At 35.7% G+C, this 22,417-nt stretch overlaps 1 protein-coding gene across 3 annotated transcripts in view; it reads right to left on the minus strand.

Moving 5' to 3' along the window:
- The window catches only part of LOC5569782 (MOB kinase activator-like 2), a 521,979-nt gene that overhangs the window by 230,738 nt on the left and 268,824 nt on the right, over positions 1 to 22,417 (minus strand). Inside the window, exon 2 of one of the 3 annotated variants that reach the window (XM_021855722.1) lies at positions 14,750 to 15,526. The exons of the other annotated variants lie outside the window; for them this stretch is intronic. Within the exon in view, the coding sequence (XP_021711414.1) occupies positions 14,750 to 14,934 (185 nt within the window). The 5' untranslated portion in view covers positions 14,935 to 15,526. The remainder of the gene's footprint in view (positions 1 to 14,749; positions 15,527 to 22,417) is intronic. 3 annotated transcript variants of the gene reach the window in all.

Consider the following 22,417-nt stretch of genomic DNA (forward strand, 5'->3'; position numbering starts at 1 on the left):
ATACGAATAAAATAATGAAATTTATTACTGCCATGCACGAATCAATAAAGTAGAAGAGTCATTTTCAAGCAAAACCGATCAAGAAAAATCGCACAAGTAAAAAAAACAACAACAAAAAACGCAAAAACCAAACGTCGTCATCAGAAAAAATAATTCACAATAAAAAAATAAAGCGCACGATGGAAATTAGAAGTCGTTTAGTAATATGTGTCGCATATAAAGGTGTAATCGGAGAGATCTCACCGCCATTTTGATGTTTGCTTGCTGGTTTTTTGTTTCACCTCTTCCCGATTTAATTTATTTGTTTTTTTTTCCTAATTTGAATCAGAACATAATAAATCTTCCGAATCTCGTAACAAAAGAACAATCTAAACAATCGACTTGATTTTGAAAGCTGTCTCTGTGCTGCCTTCAATCATCGCGGGGATGTCCACTGCCACTACTACCCAAGTAACACAACTTGTTTTATAAATGAATAAAATACTTGATTCATACAAATTGGTTTGTTTTATGGTGAATATGGATAATTTTATTTTGTACACTTATATCACCGAAACAGCGCAAAAAATGGCGGCTTATAAAACATCTTTCTTGTCATAGAAGATGTTTCCCAATACATCATTAGAACATACAATTATGTGTTAAAGATGTATTACATAGCATCACTAATACTTACTTGTTATATTGAAGCTAAGAAGATGTATTGTTTTACAAATTACATCTATTTTTGTTTTGATAGCATCAGTTCAAAACAAAATCAAAATAATGAAAACGATTTTTTTTTCTCTTCACGAATTGCTTATGGTGATTATTAAATTTTCTTCTGTTAATTCCGAATAGTGTATTCAAACTGTGTGCGGCTCCAGATTTATTGTGAAATGCACAATTTTATTAATTCTAAATTCATGCGCCTCAATGAAATGGAAAAACAAAACAAACTATCCTAAAAATATGTGTGCCATCATAGAATTTTGCAGCGGATCAATTCCCAATGTCAGAAACATAATATGGTGTCTTCCTCACGAAGCCTGCAGTGCCGTCAAAAAATGTTCGGATGTTTATCGATTAAATATTCTAAACTATACTATGAAAATTACGTAACTAAGTAGCATCCACATTAATATCAATCGAACTACCCTGAATAACACACTACTTGTGTATATTCACAATGTGTTTATTGCGCTAACTTCTCAAATTAACATTCGGACAGCATAAATCAAACGACTTTATATACTGTGCCGTGGCAATTTTTTGGACCGTCAATGTTGCCCCCGGCAAATTTTTACTTTGCGCTCGTACGTGCCACGTGGCAACAAGTAACGTAAAAATAACATGCATAAATCTCAAACCATCAAGTTGGCTCAAACAGGTGTTAATAATGCGCTACTGATGTTTTACTTAGCATCTCATTTTCAAGAAAGGTAATGGAGTCATATACTTGTATAATCAACGTATTCAATACGCATCAGAAACATGTTTTTTTGATTGAACGTTGTAAGGCAACTTGTAATCATCTAACCTTACAATGACTGTATTTCACACCAAGATGTTTTTCAATAGGATTATAATACAGTTGTAACACATCATAATATTATGTCAATCTCGAATAGCATCGAATGCAATCGCTGTAGCTCAGCTGTGATGACGATGGACTTCAAAGAATAACATGGCATGTGCTACTGTATAGAATGCTTGCATTTATATTGGTGAACAATCTCGGCTCAAATATGCATTACTTGGTGGTGTAGTGATAAGGTGTTGAATTTTGAATCCAAAGGTCACGAGTTCGAGACCGGTGAAAACTTTTTTCAAAATTTTCATCAAATTTCTGTGGCATCGTATGTTTGATTGTAAAAGTGTGGAAAAGTCGTGCACAGTGCTAAGATACCCTCCACTTTGATAGGTGTAAAATGGTTTGTAAAGTTCATACCAGCTGAAAATTGTCTTTTTGTCACCTTAAAAATTAAGGTTCAAAACTTTAATCGTCATACGGGAGTGGGTTAGAAAGGCCCGGTTCAATATGAACAACTTGCCTGATGGTAATGCATCTTCATGGTGTTTGAATGTTATTGAAACCAAGTTCAAAATACTTTTTAGCGCATACGTTTTTATAACGTAAACATGTGCGGTTTAAATCTTAAAAAAGTTATATTAACGCTCATGAAGCTATAATAATACCTAGACCGTTTGTTTTATTTCCAATTCATGATCTTGCATGACATGTTTTACGAATACTGTACTATATCTAATATATAACACAAGATGTTATATAATACTCAAATAGAGCTTCAATATAACAATATATCGTTAATGCTGCACAAAAAGATGTATTTGGTGTTACTTGGGTATCCACTGGTGCCTAATTATGCTTCGTGATTCATTACACAATTTTCTCCACTCCCGATGTAACTTCAATTAAAATAATCGTTTTGGCTACCACTTGAAAAAAAAAACATTCTTAGAAAACAAAAATCTATGCCTACCAACAAAATGCTATCGAAAGTCTGAACATTCTCTATTCTTCTCAATCCACTCGTTATTTATTCACTAACAAGATCGCGTCCTTTCGATACTAGGATTTTTTTTAATTCAAACCCCTAAACCATTCGAAAACAGTTTTTTATGCCAAATTTTATCTTCATCGATTGACCAGACGAATCCATTATTTACTCCGCGAAGTGAAAACGCATCGAATTTTCCCATAATTCCAATAATTCATGCAAAAACTAATATAGCATATCTATGATAGGCCTAGAAATGCCCTAACATAAGAACACGAATAAAATTTTATTTTGTTTCATGCAATAAAAGTTCAATCTGACATTACAATTTTCACGTCAAAAACAACAAATTATGGCTATTTGTTGTCAAATATCAATCGATTTCTATAATATTTGGAGTGATAGTCTCTCCAAAAGAACCGTTTCTTCACGCCTCTGTTTACCTCAATCACCGAGTCTTACATAAGGGTGGGTCAAATTACCAAAAAAGTTGGAAAAGTCCATCTCTCAGATCTTGCTTACAATCTTCTCTCTAGTACCTTAATTTTAATTTTAAATCTAAATATCATTCTTCGTTATCAAAAATCGATCTAAACACGTTTTGGGCAATGATTTATTTGTGAGTTTATGAATTTTGGTTTTGATTTTTCTAATATTTATTTTTGAAAATCCCTATTTGTTTTAAACCTCTTCTGATAAACGATTTTTAAAAATAACAACTGTAACTAGCGGAAAACAGGTTTGAAATTATTTCAATACCATCAGGCACTTTTTCTGTGACCGTAGAAAAATATATATAAAAAAATGGATTACATATTAATTGAGACCCAGGTTACTAGTTGTCCCGACAAACTTCGTCTTGCCATCAAGTAGGCCGTTGTAAACCGTCCTAAACATTTTCATCGCACTACATAATTTCATAGAATTCTGTTTTGTTTTTATTAATTCCAGCAATATTTTTTTATTCTTTTTATTTTTCAATGAATTCTTTCGATGCATGTTAAATAGAATTTACGAAGAAGTTTCATGAAAAGGAAATTCTTGATGCAATTTATTCGAAGGAAGATTTGAGTATCCAAAGAAATTTTTAGAGTCGTGATTACTAAAATGTTTTGATTACTGCCTGAGGTTGAGAGAATCCTTGAAGTACTTAGTTTATATCTTTCAGGATGGAAGATTTTACACATTTATGGTGAAGTTTCTCTTGGTAAATGGCAATGCTCCTGGCTGAATTGGTCGGTGTTCAGACACACTGGACCAAGTGCTTTTTTAATGATTTCAGAAAAACGTTTCCCAAACATTCAAAATGTCAAAATTTTTGCATTGTTTGCTGTAAAAATTGAACATAGCTATTTGGTAATACATCTGTATAAAAAAAAAGGATTGAAATATCAGACTGATGCCGTCCTTAACATATCTCTAGAACGTAAAAATATCGTCCAGTCCAGTCTGTCTGAACACCGACCAATTGAACTCTTCATGTGGTGTTGATGTAACCCACTGACTATGGAGAATTGCAGACAGAGGAAAATATATTCGAATCCAGCCGAAAATGATTCGCTTCAACAAAGTATGTCCAGCACAATTGTGCTGCTGCGTCCCAATTTTCTGTATTTTTAAAGCAATGCCTTTGAAAAAGAGTCTTGGAAAATTTCTGAAAGAGTCTGTGAAATATTAACACAAAAAGTATCTAAAGGAATACCTACTTGGAATAATTTCTGGATAAATGTCAACAAAAATCCCAAATACGATTCTTTGATGGACACCTCCGAAAATGTCATGATAGATTTATGGATAAATCTTTGGAAAAAGTTGAACAAATTTCTGTGGTTTTGCACGTCAAATTCTTAGAGGAATTGTATGATATTCGAGCTCAATACTGCTCCAATCCAGTAATTTTCGAAGCAGAAATGATCAGAACTCTTGTTTGAACCGTTAAGAATTCACTTCTAAGCCGTTAACTTCTTAACCGTTTGGAATCAACTTCTAAGATTGGACTGAAACTTCAAAGGCATAACTGCACTAGCAGAAAGCTTAAAATAAGAAAATCAGAAACGTTTGCCAACTATTTCTCCAGTCTAGTGCCTTTGAAAACTGTTTCTCAAGTATAGTGTCTCTGAAAACCTGAGTAGGGGCACAAGTCGGCCATCTTTGGATTACGGGGAGTTACACCTTAATTATTAAACGATGTCATGTACCAACAGTCGAACTAGGTCACGATTTTGCCCATTGTACAATATAAAGGAGGATGATTATCCTTTAGAGCATTATGTTCCACAGGAAAATAGGAAAGGTTTCGAAAATGACCGTAAAATAACTTTTGAGGTCGTTCATATACACTTCTACCCTTATTCCCTGATCAAGAACCTCTATACGCCTCCGTTCGAATACTCTCGACATTCTGAAAGACATCTTTTATTGTGTCATTGTATGAAAATTAATAGTTTCCTTGCAATACTTGCGCCATAGCTGACTGTTCTTTCTACAATTTTACAGAACGGAGTACGCACAACATTTTGTAACTACTTTTCAAATGGATTCTGACGGAATCTATAGGACTTTTCTGATGGAACTAAGCATAAATTGATAGACCTTTTTGAAAAAAATACTAGATAGAATAATCATTAGGTGTAGCACAATTTTATTATTACGTCCATTATGATAAACGTCCTTATGCGAAACGGCTTTATGCACTGCTCTCTGTACAGCACTGTACTTCGGAGTTTTTCAAGGCTCTTGCTTAATTGCAGCAGTATGTACAAGTAAAGCGCTAGATTTAAACCAGAATGAAAAGTTAGTCTAGTCTAGTCCATTCCAGTCTATACAGGCTGAAAAAGATAGAATTACTACATCTATCTTTTTTTCAATCAACAATAATGTTTACACATATATTAAAACGCCTGGCCAACTGCATAGAGTTGGATTTTCAAGATGATTAAAAAATTATCATATAATTGAGTTTATAACGTGTTAAATCAAAGATTATGTGAATAGATGAAATAAAAACAATCTTAAAAAGGAAGAACGGGGACAAAAGTACTAATAATTTCAGATCCGAAATCGTTGGAAGTGACGTTGTTAACCCTTTCTCTACAACAAAGTTAGTGTTGGACTATTCGACTGTCGAAATGGCGTTCCTAAAGAAAGTGCGTGAAAAACAGTTGTTGCAAATAAGAAATATAATTCAAATCAACAATAAAAACTTTTGATTGAAAATCAATAGTTAGTAAGTTGCTTTTCAATATCTTGACACTTACTATTACTGCACGTAAAAAAATCGGTTGCCGGATTCATGAACAGAAAGTCATAAATTCATAAAATTTTATGTTTCACGATATCATGACTAAAAGTCATGAAATCGTGACTATTATGCAAGAAATTGTATGCTCATGGCGTTACACAAATCCAACTGTCACTTTCTTCATCTTAGTCAACGTGTCTCATGGCGATCGGTGATTTATTCTAGTGAAATAATAAAAAATGTTTTGTTTTTGAAAAAGTTCAAATTAAAGACACTGCTCTTCGTAACCTTGCCATCGTATCGACGACATTCTTGGTGAGATTTCCGTAAGTTCCCACATTGTGTCACGACACAATCAATCTGCCGTAGGTGTTAGATGTTCCAAAATATACTTACAAACCTTCATCCTGATTTTGCAGAACCGGGCAATGTTTGACTTTGATTTCGCTTCACAAGCTCGTCGGCGATTTTAACTGTTCGGATGTGATGTCCCCATGTCCTATAGCAGAGCAGCTCACAAAAGGCCTCCGGCAGCCGGATGTTCGGTTCACTTTCCACATCCACAGTGTCATTGGGGAGTGTTCCATTACTCATGCAGTCCACCAGCATTTTGTGAGCCCAGGGACTATTTGCTAAATCAATTTATGCTCGAAACAATATTTTGCGTAGAAACCTGATGACCGAATGTTCGCGTTCCTGATAAAGATTTGGCACTCGCTAGGTTGACAATTGTGGAATGTGTTCGCGGTTTATTATGAAACTACCGGCACAAAAGTCGCATCGATTTAAATTTTCATTTCATTTGTTTACCAATAGCAAATATAAACTGGGATCTAAATTGACGTATAATGTTTGTTTTCATGAACTGTGTTCATGATTCAGGGATCCTGCTTCATGATTTCATGACCGAAATTGCCACTTTTTGTATCAAAAATAGGAATCATAAATGACAGATGACTAAATCCATGAATAGTGCTTATGTTTCCATGAATTTTATTCATGGTTCCAGCATACATGCTTCATGATTTGAGGATTCTAGCTGACATTTTTCTTCGCTTTAAATTGAAAACGTAACGTATAGCCGGCGTTACGGTAAAATGCTTCATGATTTCATGACTTTTGGTCATGGTGTATTTTCATAACATGAAAACACACTTTCCTCCCGAAATCATGACTCATTCTCCTTATTTCGAGTGCCGCATTTTTACCCGTGTGAGCTAAGCGCATCAATTAGAGTCATCAAGCGTTCGTTGAAAATTGGTGGATCACCAGGGTGCTTCCATGGGAAAGAAAGAGTTAAGAAAAGATGAAATTCTGGGATGGGACATTTCTGCCTTGTGTCCAGGTTCGAAAGTCTAGGTTTAAGCGCCATTACTGTCGCACCAACCAGAACGGAGAATAAGTATGCAAATTGAAATCCCAATTCAATAACAACAAAATTTTCTAGAGATATCGAGGCTAAACCAAGCGTGTGCTCAGGACGCAAGACTGCATCGCTGCCAAGCTTCCTGAAGTGAAAAATTGCTAACAAACCCGCTTCTTGTCACCTTTATACACAGAAGAGAGAATCGATGAAGAGAAACCGATTATGCGACTTACGCCTTTATTCTAGCACACGCTTGAAATGTATCTTTAGTCAATTAAAAGCTCATAGAACTGTCCCTCAATTAGCATTGTTTTAAAGCCATAGAGCAGTACTCAATAAAATCCATTTAATTGTTCACTACTACTCCAAACCGGTTGCTGGCGCCTACCGTTTCTAGTGGACATGTTCATATTTAGAGACCGTTGTGAAAGGGTGGTCACAATACTGCAAAACCCCCGGAACTTTAAGGCAATGGTTGATTGCCACTACTGTTGGTTCTCTGGGCTTCTGGTAGATTCCTCCGCTATCGCAGCGCGATTCAAGCAATTACCGCGAACACGTTCAACGCGCGCGGGTGGTGACACTTACCTGTAATGAGAGAGAACAAGAAATGCGATAAGCGAAACTGGTTTTACCGGTTGAAATGGCGGTGGATAATCGACAGGGAAAAAAAGTTCTGCGACAAAAATAGCAAAACGAGTCGTGCAGATTATGGCATTGTGGTTGCATTCGCTGAAATTCAAAAGATTCCGGGTAATCACAAAACATCTCCCACAGATACAGAACAAACAAACATAAGCATCCGGTCGGACTTGAGTCGGAAAAGTGCATAGATCTCGATTGGTTTTTATCAAAATAAACCTGCACTGTGCGCGGAACGACCGTAGTGCAAGCCAGCTGTTTCCGAGTCAATAAACGCAGATCGGAATCGAAGTACGCGCGCGATAGATCGCGTCATGTTTCCCACATCATCGCACAGTGGTTCTATCTAGTACAAATGCCGGTCAACACCTCGAATTCTCTTTATTGTCGAATGTTTCATGATTTGGGCTGATAGTTAGATTAGTTAATTACACTAACATAATTTCAATTACAAACCAGTGATTGATTTCTAAGAAAATTGAGAATATCTCTCACTTATCGCTCTCTGTAACAATCATGATCCAAGGTCCTTCCTTAGCCAAATGGTTAGAGTCCACGGATACAAAGCAAAGCCATGCTAAAGGTGTCTGGGTTCGATTGCCGGTTGGTCCAGGATCTTTTCGTGATGAAAATTTCCTTGACTGCCCTGGGCATAGAGTTTCATCGAACCTGCGATGAAATACGAATGCGAAAATGGCAAAGGAAGCTCTCAGTTAATAACTGAGGACATAATGCCAAGAAAAAGAAGATGATCCGCTATGCATCATGAGAGTCTGTTTATTGTCTACTGCTACAGCTCTGATTATATCGGGGGACTAACATGATAAAATCCATCTAAACAAGCTTCAAATCTAGGGGACACTATTGAGCATTAGAGGTTTTGGTCAACCGAAATGGCTTTCGGTGCCATAGTGCAGCGGAACGCATTCTCTGGGGTTTCAACTTCCTTTCAGAAGAACAGATTGCTGTTACTTCAGCGCTGTGTTGTTCGTTTCGATTGGGTTATTTGTTCTGGATCGTATCCGGCAGCCCATGGGGAAGCGAATCTGAGGCAGAGAGAAGAAAGCACTGACTGACTGACTGGCACTGCTGCCATGATGGGAACCGCAATCAGAAAGCCGCAACAACATGTGGGAATGGGAAGAACCCGGGCAGAGCAATCTGGTTCAATAAATAATCCAATAATCGGGAACTGTGGGATAATTGCCAGACCATTTTGCATTCCCTTGACAATTAAAAAAAATCGCAAGGAAGACACCAACAAGATTTGAAGTAACTGCTGAGATCTATAAGCAAATTTCGAGGTTTTCAAGAGGTTTGTGGAACGAACAGTATTTGAAGAAATTTTTAAAGAAATTTATGAAAGCTTTAAAACATATTTTGTTTGAATTCACGAATAATCGACATGAGAATACTGGGAAAACAACTTTAGTCATCACTGGATGAAATGAATGCTGGTGAGTTTCTGGACATAATAGCTCAAGGATCTGCCCCATAAATCCCCTATAAAATTTAATGAGAATTAAAGAAAACGTGGGAGTTTTTTGGAAATATAGCAGTAATTCTTGAAGTTTCTGAAGTAATCCTTTAGTAAGATTTTCTGAGAAAATATACACACTATGTTTACCAAAAATTTCTGCAGCAATCTTCAGAAGACCTTCTGGAATATCAAACTGAAAATCTGTGAGAGACTTATCGGCAGAATCTCCAGAGGAATTCTTGGAAGGAAGAAAACCTGGAAAATATTACTAGAAGTATCAGCGTTGAACACCAGCTTGAACTCTGAAATGTTAAGCAGATTTTGAGAAATTAATAATTTTTAAATAATTTAAATGATCTGGAGGAATCCCTAACAACATCAAGAGGAATCACTGAAAAAAATAGTGAAACTCTTCCTCGAGGAATCTGAGAATTTTCTAAAGAACCTAAGGAAAAGTCAAGTAGGAATTTTGTTAACCTCTAGCATGAGAAGCTGGATTCTCTACTAGGAGTCTTCCGCTAATACTTGTAGAAATTCTGTATTGATTACTCAACGAACGTTGTTCCATTTTTGTTAGAAACACTCGGAATTGGTAAAGTGTTATAATACAAAAGCCTGTTCTCAATTTTGTTTCAATTGAGAGATTAATCTTCAGTATGAGAGGGAAGATATTTTAAGAAGTCATATAATTCACTTTAGGATACAAGATGCTGTTAGGGAAGCAGCAACGTTACATATAAAAAGTGGATAGGAAGCGGGATAAGAAATAGTCATTTTTGCGTGACGTATTTTATTGATGCCAAACGTCTATTATGCGCAATATTCTTCCATAAAACTATGTGAAACGGCCATATACCAAACGTCCTTTCCAAAAAGTAACATCATTAATCTATTTTTGTTAAGATTATGATACATTTGGTTTCAGTTTTATGCTAATTTTGGATGACTTTCTCAATATAATAGTTGAAAGAACGATTTTATTTTTCACGGGAGCAGGCCGTTAGGTCGAATGTTGTTAGGCCAAAAGGGTCATTTGACTATTTAAAGTGAAATTAGACTAGCTGGTGACTATTAAGGGTGAAAAATACAAACTCAAGCCTATTAGAACGGTGGTAGGTCATTTGGCATAAAGCCGTTTGGTATAAAGTCGTTTGGCATAATGGTTTCCCGAATGTCGTTTCCCCGAACGCCAATTCCCTGAATGCGCCAGTTCCCCGAATATCCCATTTCCCCGATTAGCCAGTTTCCCCGAATAGTTTTTAGCACTCATCAATCACTTCGATGATTCTGAACGCAATTGTTAATGTCTTTTCATTTTATTATGTCGAAATAGTTTTCAAAGTCCAATCTTCTTTTGGTTTAACCATAAATTTTGCCTTCTTTTAGAAATAGGTTGTTCTTTATATGTATACTGTTTATTAAATAAAGCTAAATGTTAATCATTTTTATATCCTGCTGTTTTATCAATTCTTACAAAACGTGCTGTTATAATGATAATTACTTTAGAACCTGCCAATATTCAACTTTTTTTTTGCGGGCGGATGATCTCCTTTCGAGATATGCTGGAAAAATATTATTTCAATCACAAATTTTCCCTTCTTTTGATAATAGACGGTGTTTTTGATGAACACTTCCGAAATCAAAATTTATGTTGAATCGTTGAATCGTTGAAAAGTTTTGCCACAAATATTTTCTTTTAAAAATGTGTTGTTCTTTTAAGTTATGATGTGAGAAGATTTTTTGCTTTAGAGCCTTAAACATTTTAAACCAAAAATAATCTGCTATCGTAGAGCTTTTGATATTTTGCAAATAAATTTCCCTTCTTTCATCAAGTAAATTTCATCAAGTGTTACGTCCAAACTGGGACAGAGCTTGATCTGCAGCGAAATATTCTATGAGCGTTTCCTTTAATAATAACTGCGCACTTTCTTTGCCAATTTACTATTTTCAAATATGTATATCGCAACAAGCTTAAATATACTATATGTTCTGGGATATAGAGAAAATTATTATTCCGAAAACATCTTCCACCAGACCCTCACGAGTTTTATTTAGAAATGCTCTCTAATGTCACAACCATTTTTGAAAAATCTCTGGACGAACACCACGCTCGTTGAGAACCTACCAAAAGTTTTTGCTATGGACTCGGTAAAAGCTTCAAAAATGCCTATATTCATTCTAAGTCAATCATTATGCCAAACGGCCATTATGCCAAACGACCATTATGCCAAACGTCTTTATGACAAACGACCTTATGCCAAACGACTTTATGCCAAACGGGGTACAATCATTAGAACTATCAAAATACAAAATGACCTCAAGCCAATTAGAACTATCAACCATTTTCGGCTTAGTGACCCTTTCGGCCTAATGGGATAGAACCCCAAAAACAAAAGAAGAATAATGCACATATTAAGGGGAAAATATGAAAAATGGACAATTTACTAACATCTGCACATGATGAAACCTGTAGCAAAGACATTTGAGTTGTGTGGAAGACTTTCGAAAGACGGAAGATATTTAGAAGACAATTTCACATTTGTCCGATTAAAAAAAATAAACAAATTAGTAGTAAATCCAGGTCCCCCGTTAAGAAGATTCCTGGTGATCCCTCCCCTTATTCCATGAAAAAACACTGTTTACGTTCAGATATTTATCTGAAACTTCTTAAAAGGATTTCTTCCAAGTTTCTTCCATGAATTCTCACACGGATTTAAGGAGAAGTTTTTCTAGTACTTCCTGGGATTCTTTTAAGGCCTGATTCTTCGTGGAATGTCTTAAAAACGTTTCATATGATTTCTTTTGATAAAGAATTCTTTGGATTTTATTTTTCATTAATTCCCCCTGGAACCTTAAAATACTCAGGAATCTTCGAAAAATCTTTTGGCAATACTTAAAAGAATATTTGTAGGAATATATTTAAATGAATTCTACGAAACACTTTGACAGAATTCTCAGCAGAATCCTTTTAATTTTTTCAATACTTCAGAAAGAATCTGATTGAAGCAATGCATGTGAAATTATCGAAAAATTCTACAGCAAATTCTTGAAATAATCGCTGGAGGCATGTTGAGAGATGTTTTTTGAAGAATTTCTAAATTATTCCTTATCAAAATTCATAGAAAAATTCTTCACAAAAAGCACATAAAAGTATTCTAGAAAGAAATATTACCAAATATTTCTGAAAAATGTTCAAATAAATCTATAGACAGTCTTGTGAGAAATTCTTGCAGAGAACCCTAGGGTAAATATTCTTATTACTCAAACAATGAAATAAAAAGAACTCTTTGAGTTGAAATATATTTCCATCAAACATCATTGCTGATTCAAACACAAATCGAATCATAAGCCAATGAAAAAACGGTACAATGCTTTGTTTATCAAAGATTTTCTCCAGCCTTTTTATTTAAATGAGGTCTGTACCAAAAACCTCCTTTAGAGGTTTCGTTTTCTATAAAGATAAAGTTTAAAAATTATTACCAAAAGTTGGTGAGAAAATTATCTTTATTCGCTTCACAAAACACTCTTTCGAATTATTCAATAGTTTTTGCTTAGTTTTGCAAGAATTTCTCTTGCGGATGCCAATGATTTTTCATAAAATAATCCAATAGACCATTAATGAGAAAATAACAAAATTCATCTGAATTTTTCTCTTAGATGGTATCATATAAGATGTATGATAAGATGTTTTTTTTATAAAATTACTCATATTAAAACTACTGTGAATTCTGTCATGAATTCAACCAAGAATTTTCTTAAAAATCCGTCTGAGAATATGACTATGAATTTTTATATAAGTTTTCATAGACATTTTTCTAAGGTTTTTATTTTATTCTTTAAAGATTTTTTACTATACTTCTTACGCTATTTTTTAACTGATATCTAGTGGAATCTACCCAGGATTTTGAAAAATTTTTTTTGATTTTTTTCAAAAATCTCTTAAGCATTAATTTTCTAAAATCAAATAACTAAGATATTTAGAAAACCATAATAATAAAGATTCACATAATTTTCATGGTGTTCATTCGAGAACAAATCGCGAATTCGTCAATCGTTCATGTGTTCATTTGAGAATTATGTGCTTTGCGAAGGACCAAGCCTTTCGATTCGTTTTTCGCGTGCTCGGAGTGTTTTTTTCGGTTGACTTCGTTTGCCTGGGTAGTGCTTTGTAAAGGCTCAAGCTGTCGGATTCAATTTTCTCGCGCTCGGAGCGATATTTTTCCTCAGTTAGTATTTCATTCGCGCGCCATCGGAGTGATTTTGTATTCCTGCTTAAGCGTGCTGACGCTGAGATTGTGACTGTTCAGTCGAGGATGGATTACCAACTGGTGAGCTCGTTTCATGCTTGTTATAACACATTTGTACCATGACATGTATTTTTATGTATTTGTTGAACAAACTATGGATGGTTCGACACTTGAAGTGTTGATATAAGCGCTTATTCATGTTTAAAAAAAAAATCGAGATTCAAACCTTTGTATAGTTCGGTGTTTGAGATATCGACGCATCGATAGATAACTTTTCAAACAGAGGTTACATGAATAGCATCGCTTATCAAGGTGAATCCTGATCACGTAGCTTTTAAGCCCTCCCATTAACAAAACTCCTTCTCGTGACAACCATGGAGATGCTGAGGTATACTCGGTCTTTAGTAACAATGGACGCCACACTAACATTCCTTCCCTTCCCCGATGACCGTAAAGACGTGGCCGGCGTTACCGTTATTGACATTACTAATTTCAGAGTCCTCGAAAATGTACATTGAAGATGGGTTGCTACTCCCAAGCTACATATGTTGGTTCCTGTACAATTTCGATTACTCCGATCAATCACGGAGTAGCAACTACGAATTGTACGGTCATCAATGCTCATGCTCATTATTTGATAATTATGTTTTAAATGACTCAAGATATTACTCAAGATATTCCTCCGAAGATTCTTCCAAGAGTTCACGTGAAGTTTTTTCATGTATTACTCTAAACGTTTGTGCAAACTTCCTAAAAGGTTCGCAAGCATTCCTTAAATATTAGTAAACTTCTTGGATACGTCTTCATTTTCTTTTCAGCTGCATATATGAACGGTTGACAGTCATTAAATATTTCGAAATCACTAAATTTCACGCAAGTGTTCATTTTGCCCCGATACCTTTTTACCAGCCTTGTTTTGACCAAATTTTCTATCATACTTTTCTGACATATGATATGATTTTTATTACAATGAATGAAGGTAGCACGTCATACCAACATTAAATTTAAAAACTAGTCGGGCGTAAATTAAAAAAAAATGCAATTTTATAGTTTTGAAAATAGCATTTGCTTAAGGTGTCCATTATGCCCCTACATAATTCCCCTACGATACGTATACGGTACGGTAAATTGCTATAGAATCCTTTTATTAAAAATATACATTTTATAAAGATTTTCATTGACATAGTGAATAGTTTTTTTTAATGTAGGTAGTCCAGCTTACAGCCCTGTTAATGACATTTACCAACCCACAACCCTCTATTTTATACTCACGCTACTAATCCTCCGAGGAACGCCACGGGTCCTCCACCGATCAGCCGTATCTTCCGGTGGCATGAATCGAACAGCGACGTCCGGGCGTGCGGCGGCGAAGACGCATGGCTGTGCAAACTCATGACCCCTCCGGCACCGGCCCCAGTCGGTCCATGGCCAATCAGATGGGCCGGCGAACGCAGCATTGCTACCGAGCGATGATACTATTTGCTGCTTCCACAACTTTTCTTCCGTTCGCCGTTTACTCGTTTTTTTTTTTCCTATCTGACAATTTTCACAAGAAAACTTTCTCCAAGGTCGTCTCCGTCTTCTTTGGCGGCAATAATTTCCCTTCGCCAAAAACAGAGCATCACATCACGGTACACTTTCCTTCTCCGGATATTTGGCACTCGGAAATAAAATTCAAATCGATTCCACACAAAACCGCATCCACTCGTCGTCGTCGTCGTTAATTAGAAAACACTCGGATCGTTCAACCTGAAATTGCACTCATTTCGAACGTGTATTGCTCACTCACTCCTATCGAATCGCGATCTTCGCGCTCGCTTTTCTTCGCCGCACTTCGATGCACTTCTGCTTTTACTTCGGAATCTGACAATACCGACGCCTGCTCGCGGAATCAGATCATAAAACTCCACTCGAACGGCGGAATCGGAAAACTTCCAAATACGATTATCGCATCATTATTCACTTTCTTTCAACTTGACGAACTGTTGGTGCGGGTGGAGTTTATGGTGCAGCGACCGACCAAACGATGGATGGACAGTTGGATGGGATCTAAAAGAAGAAAACGTGGAAATCAAGCCCCCGGCGGATCCCACCGAAAAACGAATTTGGTTATTTTTGACGTTCGGTAAAAGTGGAGAGGTGAGCATTTGTCCGACTGCTGCTGGCTGGACGTTGAATTGACGTATTTCCGCAATGTGTGGGTGTGCGAGGTGCGCTCACATGGTGTGCGGGACAATGCGCGAGCGCCGCCAGCAGCGTCGTGACAATTAATAAACGATTTGCCGTTGACGGTTTCGATTTCCATTTGACGTAGTCATTGTGGGGGTTGCTGTTGGACACTCACGATTTGTTTTCGAGGATTACCTAGACAGAATGGGTTTGGGTGTTTTGTTTGAGCGCAACTCGATGCATATTCTAATATTTAAAACAAATTAGATTTGCTGATGTCATATACTAGGATAGAATTGATTGGTTTTCCGTATTCGAATTGCAATTACGTACATTCGAAAATAGCTTTGAGATTCCTTACTACCGTAGAGAAATGAGCTTGTGCTTGATTGGCCGCCCGTGGTTGCTACTCCAATATTGCCAAATCAGCTGCACTTACGCAAGGAACCAATCAGATGACTGCTTGGGACTAACAGACACACTCAGTATATAAGTGCTGGTGATCTTCTATATATAGGCAATAATGACGCCTGCCACGTCAGAATGTAGATTGATGAGAAGAAGAAAGAGTAATGTATATTGCATTTATAACTACCCGAATATACCCCTGCATCTACGCCAGTTCATGCGAGAAGGTATAGGAGGTAAGGTAAATTTATGGCAGATATACTTGCTTTTGGTTAGCAGGCTACCTTCAGGCTAAGGACAGACGTGATTCAATGATGGAAGAATCGAAACATAGTCAAACGGTTTCTTGTTCGTTTATGGTTCTAGCAATTGTTATGAACGAATAGTTTAAATGTGATAGATAAAGAGTGGTAGATAGAAGCAAGTGAAAGATACACAACTACAAAGTACGAGTAAAGGGGCGAACTTGGGATTGAACCCCTGACCTTCTGCTTCTGCAGCAGAAGCGGTTGCCATTAGACCACCAACCCCGTTTTTCTACCAATCGTTTTTAGAATAAATCCATTTTTGCAGAACCTAAGTTAGGCTTTACAGCAGAAATTATAAACTAATTTTCAACGCAGAAAACATTTTCGAATTTCGGTTAGAAATCTTCCCAGACTGTATTGATTTTTCGAAGTTATCTACATAAATTCTTTTCAATTTCTCATCCTAATACTGAAATGTTTTCAGAATCTTGTAAAATATTTTGAGATGTTTGTTGGAAAAATTGTAATATTCTTGATTTTTTTCAGGAAGTCCGGATTTGCTTTTAGATTGTGGCATTTTCATATGTCTCCAATGATGCTTGGTCAGAATATTCTTAGATTCCTCTTAGATACTTCCCATGGTTTCTGACTACAAAAACTTTTTTTTTCGAGAGAAATGTTAACAACATTAAATAGATTTTTGTGAAGATTTATGTACTTAACACTTTTGCAATAATTGAGAGTTTGCAGTTCTACTAAGTTCAAATGTGACATCTTTCCCTATGCAGAGATCTTCCAAGATGACTGATCAGCAGTCCTTTCGGATTACTTTTGGACAGTGAATCAAATTGGCAACAAAACAGACGAAAAACAAATAACAAAGCAGGCGCGCTCACAACCGTTTGTCCCAACTTTTCCGGATTGGGGTACAATCACAAAAAAAAATGTCACGACAATCACAGGAGGCAACATTGTTGCAACCTTCTCAACACGTGATTACTTTAATCATAAAATCAAATTTGTTTAATGGATGCTGTTCGATAGTTTGGCAATGTTTACCAACACGGAGAAAGTTTTATAAAATTACAATGCAAAGCCTAGAAAATCGCTGCGCACGCGGTAAGCGATCATTGTCATATTCCGTTCAAGTGGTGATAAACTGATGTTGCGAAGTAAAATTGTTGCGACATGCAATGAAGAGGACAATGCATTTGTATTGATTGACAATTGATTCAATGGTGAATACTAATTATTTCATTCATCAGGACATTGGTGTAATTCGAATAAATGCCTTTGCAGTCAATTTAAAAAATCTGATTTATTTCGAATGGTTATGACGATATATTTTCTAATATTTTATTTCTCTTTTGACAATCGTCCGAATTTTGACTACTGATAAATGAAACATATGATACGTGCTTTGGGGTTGTCATAAATTTGGCAAAATCATTGGCATTCTACGAAATAACATTCATTAATTTTCATATTTTTTTTATTTGTTGATTTTATCCTTTTATTTTGCACTAGCTTTCCCGCCATACCTTGTTTTGTCACGCATTTTGCTTTCAAAAATTCTCATCAAAATTAATTGAAAGTGTATCAGTTTTCTTCCACTATTTTCTCGACTTTTCACATGAAGTTTCTCGACTTTTTGTACAAACAAACATGTAGAAACACTTCAAGAACCTAACTGCAAAAGAATCAAACTCGTAACATACATACACCATTCCACTTTTATTTATGCAGATAGAAAATGGATTGAATTGTAATTTTTATAAAACATAATTTATAATCTTTTGAAGACCATTCATGGCGAAGTATCTTGGAAAAGGCATTCGAAGTTTTTTAGGAAATTTTTATATATTTTCATGTGATTGTTTTTAGAGTTTAATTTTTTTTTTTCAAGTTGAAATCTTTAGCTTTTACAGGGTGGCCACCAAAATCCAATTTTCAAATTCCCGCTTTTTTCCCGGTATATTTTTCAGTATTTTGCCGGTTGTTATTTGTGCTAGTAAGGAGATTTTTTTCAGTTTTTGCTCACTTTGGTAGCCTTTTTTAAAGCTACTGAACCCATATTTTTCAACAATACGCTTCTTGCTTAGGTGTATCTTACTGTCAAGACAATTGTCCCAGATGCCAAAGTAAACCATCCAGGGTCCCAAACAGTTAATGAGGTTGAAGATATTTCCACAATTTCTAATCCTACGATTATTTCTTCATGAGAATGAAAGGTTCTCTAAACCAAATAAGTTTATGATGAAAAACAGGATAAATAAATAACTTTATTTGAGAGATTTACCGACCAGGCTGGCACATCTCTTGAAAATGAAACGAAGCCACACAAGTAAAAGCATGAATCTGTACTTGATTTATTCTTAGTCGATTAGTTAGCTTATATCATATTACAAGCTCTTATAAATAAAGGATTATTTTCAATAACATCCGGACTTATTTTCAATGCGACATTTTTGAGTGCTGAAATCTTCTGAAGTTTCTCAACTTCGATGTGAAACTTTAAGTTAAATAAGTTATAAAGAAGTCCAAAAAATGTTATCTCTGACAGTAAGAGGAAATATTAAAAGTAAATCGAAACATCGTTAACCATTGGCAAAATAAAACATTTTAAAGAATAGTCAAGTCAAATCATTAATATTTGATAAGACATATTAAATGTACTATTAGTGGTGCACCTAAGGGATGTAACCGTTCGGTTTCAAGATTAACTTGTTGGCTCCACCACAAGGTTTATTCCTTTTATTTCCTTAATGAGACCTTTTCAAATGTTGAACTTTCACACTCACTGGTCGACGAAAATGTCATGAGTGAGTGCGTGTTCCCATTTCATAACTGTACCAAGTAGACAAGATGTGATATACATTCAAGCAGTTTGAATTCGGGCAAAATAATCACAGCCCTGTTAGCCTTGTTTTCACACACAGAGGGTGCTGAATATAACAGGATGTGCAAACATGAAAGCATAAAACATAGATGTCAAATACACAATTATGCGAAATGGCATTCTATATAAGAAGCCGTTTTACAGAAATTCGGTCTCTTTTAACAAATAGTGATCCAAGAAGGAAGTAGAGTGCGCGCGCGTGTAAATAGTATATTTAATGGTGATAGTTTTTCTTTATTGGTGAAATTCCTTTTAATTCTGTGTTGCTTCTTTTCTTAAATTAGGTTACGTGAAAATGTTAATTGTTAAAATTAGTAAAGTTATGTTATACTTGTTAGAGGAAACAGTATGTTGAAACGTAATTAGTATGGTTAGTATTGTAGTGTCTGAAATCTAACCTAAAATAATAATCAATTAAAAATTATAGTGAAACTAGCTGCGAACAGTGATACAAACAAATAACGAATACAACAAACAAGCAAAAACAATAGAAAAAGGTAATTATCAGTGAAACAGCGGAAAAGTAGAGGTTAGGTAGTGACGTCGCAGGGTGATAATTCTTGGTGTCCAGGTCCACGTCAAGGGACCTTTTTCTTTGTACTTTATTCCAAGATCGTCAGTGCAGTGCCGTCGATGTGCCTTCCGGGAAGATCAAGCCAGCTTCCGTTGCCCCGGTTCTGTTGACCTCGATGATGTGACCGTTGGGAAGTGTTACAACCCGAGTGCGTGCCGCCATTGTCTTTGGCCGCCAAGAATAGCGTCACCGGCGTCGGCCATCGCGATCCTGCCACCCTTCTACCATGCACCAACCCATCAACACCATCAGCAAAACTCCGGATCCGTGAGAACACCTAAAAGCTAAGTACCCAATATGTGACGTCACAAATAAATTGTTGTAAAATGTTGAAGCCTCAGGTGTAGCTAAATCCGTAGAGAGACCAGCCCTGAATTCTAAAGGCCTTTCACCAAGTTATCTCTGTGTCGTTCTCCGAGTTCAAAAGGAACCATCAAGCCTTGTCCTTTGTTGATCACTAAGCATTCAAGAACCCCCCCCCCCCTTTTTCTAATATGTAATATGTTTGGCTATTCTGTATTCATCCTTTTTGTGAAGAGTTGAAATTTGACTCCTGCTTGAATCAATCATCCCCTGGCTTGCGTATTGGGTGAATTGAATGTCCATACGACCCTGAAGATCCCAATCCCATAAGCCGGTGAGTTAGCGAGTTACAGGGAAAACAACTGAAACTGTCTGATAAAATCATAAAATATGTGATTTTAACTAACCAGTCCTTCTATCATTTAAATGTATGAAATTACGATTTATTCAAAAATTCCCTGCAAAAACCCTTGCACCAATATTAGGAACACTGTTCCTTTAGTGGTGGTATGTTTTAAGCATAATTCATTCAACGGCGCAATCCATTGATTGCTTATGGGACCCTGCACTATGGGTACTGTTGCACCACTATAGGTGCAAAGGAGCAAAATTTTCGAGAAAACTAATTGTTTCAAATAGCTTAGCAATTCAATTTCGAGAGGAACATGTCAAAACACACTACCTCCTCTAAGAAAGCGTTTGCCCTATTTGTACAAATTCATGGACGTTTCGTTATAATACAATCAAAGCTGTTATTTTATATAAACAATTTTTAATGATTTGTAAGTTTAGAGCTCAAAGATGTTCGTTCAAAACCGATTTTCCCGGTGGCCGCTTCAAACACCCGGTTTTTTCCGATTTTTTCCCGATGGATTCAAATTCCCGTCTTTTTCCCGCTTTTCCTGTTTTTCCCGGTTCGGTGGCCACCCTGCTTTTATTTCATAAAAAAAGATTGGAAATCGGTTAAGCTGTTCAAAAGTTACGATTTTTTTTAAATTAAAAAATCTAATGCGCTGGGACCTACAGTGTGTGCCGATGAAAAATTACTGATTTTTTATTTTCAAAAAAATATATCTCAAAAACTAAAACAACATACATCGCTGAAAATTTGACAGTGCACGTAAAATTTTTTAAACTTTCAAGAAAATATGAGAACAGCAATAGCTTTTTTTTGTCCCAAGGCCTTCAAAACACGAAAAATAGGAAATTTTTGTTTTTTTTTTTCATGTAAAAAATAAACATTTTTTGTAAAATTTCATATTTTTCTTGAAAAGTTTAAATTTTTAGCTTTCATTTCGTTGAAGAAAATTAAAAATCGGTCAAGTGGTTCAAAAGTTATAATTTAAAAAAAAAATTCGCAAAATCGTTATTTTTGTGGTCACTCTATTTCGGAAATGGTCACCCTAATCAAAAAATCCAAAAACACGTGTGTCTTTATTTCGGATAAGGAACATAATAGCAAAATTTTCACGGAATTCGGTGACCCACTAGATCGGTTTTTCATGGAATGGTTGTGCTAGGAATCTTAGGAATTTGCTTTCAACAATCATTTCATCAAAATTTCATATGTCTTCAGCGATTCTTGTTGAGATTATCCTCAGATTCCAGTTTGTAATTTTCCAAGTTTTTTGACTATAAAAACCTCATTTTTTCCGAAGGAAATGAATCCAATTTTTGATAAGTGTTTTAGAGATTTATGCAAACAGTTTTGCAATGCTAATTAAGTTCCAATAAGTAATATCCTAAACCATCTTTTTCATACTGCTGACTGGAATTCTATAAAATTACTACTGAAAATCTTCCCCGATTCCGACCAGCAGTATCTCAAAATTTCTGTTGCGATTCTTCTCTAATTTGCCTGAAAAATCATAAAGGAAATCTTCGCAAATTCCTTGTAGCAATTTTATCAAACTTCTGTCAAAATTTTTTCTCTAGCATCTATCCGAAATCATTCAAAATTTCTGTACGTTTTTTTTTCGAATTTCTTACGATGATCTTGTAAAATTATTGTCTTTTACGCATAGGTGTCCTATGTACTAATGAACTTCCTATACACATAGAATCAAAATGCGTAGAACAGCAATATATTTGTAGAAATCTCACCAGATTCTAGTTGAAAGTCTTCTCTAACTTCTATCTGCTTTCTTTTCGAAAAGATAGATTGAAAAAAAAAATCCATCAGGAAGACACATAAACGTCTGTCTTTAGAAAAATTGCTCATGTTTGTACTGAAAATGTTCCCAGGTTTCTTTTGAATGCTTTCTCTTGACAGAATCAGTTGGAAGATTTCTAAGATAATCCCAGGATGAATCGTTGAAGGTATCAAATAAATTTCTGAA

Source organism: Aedes aegypti, chromosome 3 (assembly GCF_002204515.2).
Source record: "Aedes aegypti strain LVP_AGWG chromosome 3, AaegL5.0 Primary Assembly, whole genome shotgun sequence".
NCBI lineage: Eukaryota > Metazoa > Arthropoda > Insecta > Diptera > Culicidae > Aedes > Aedes aegypti.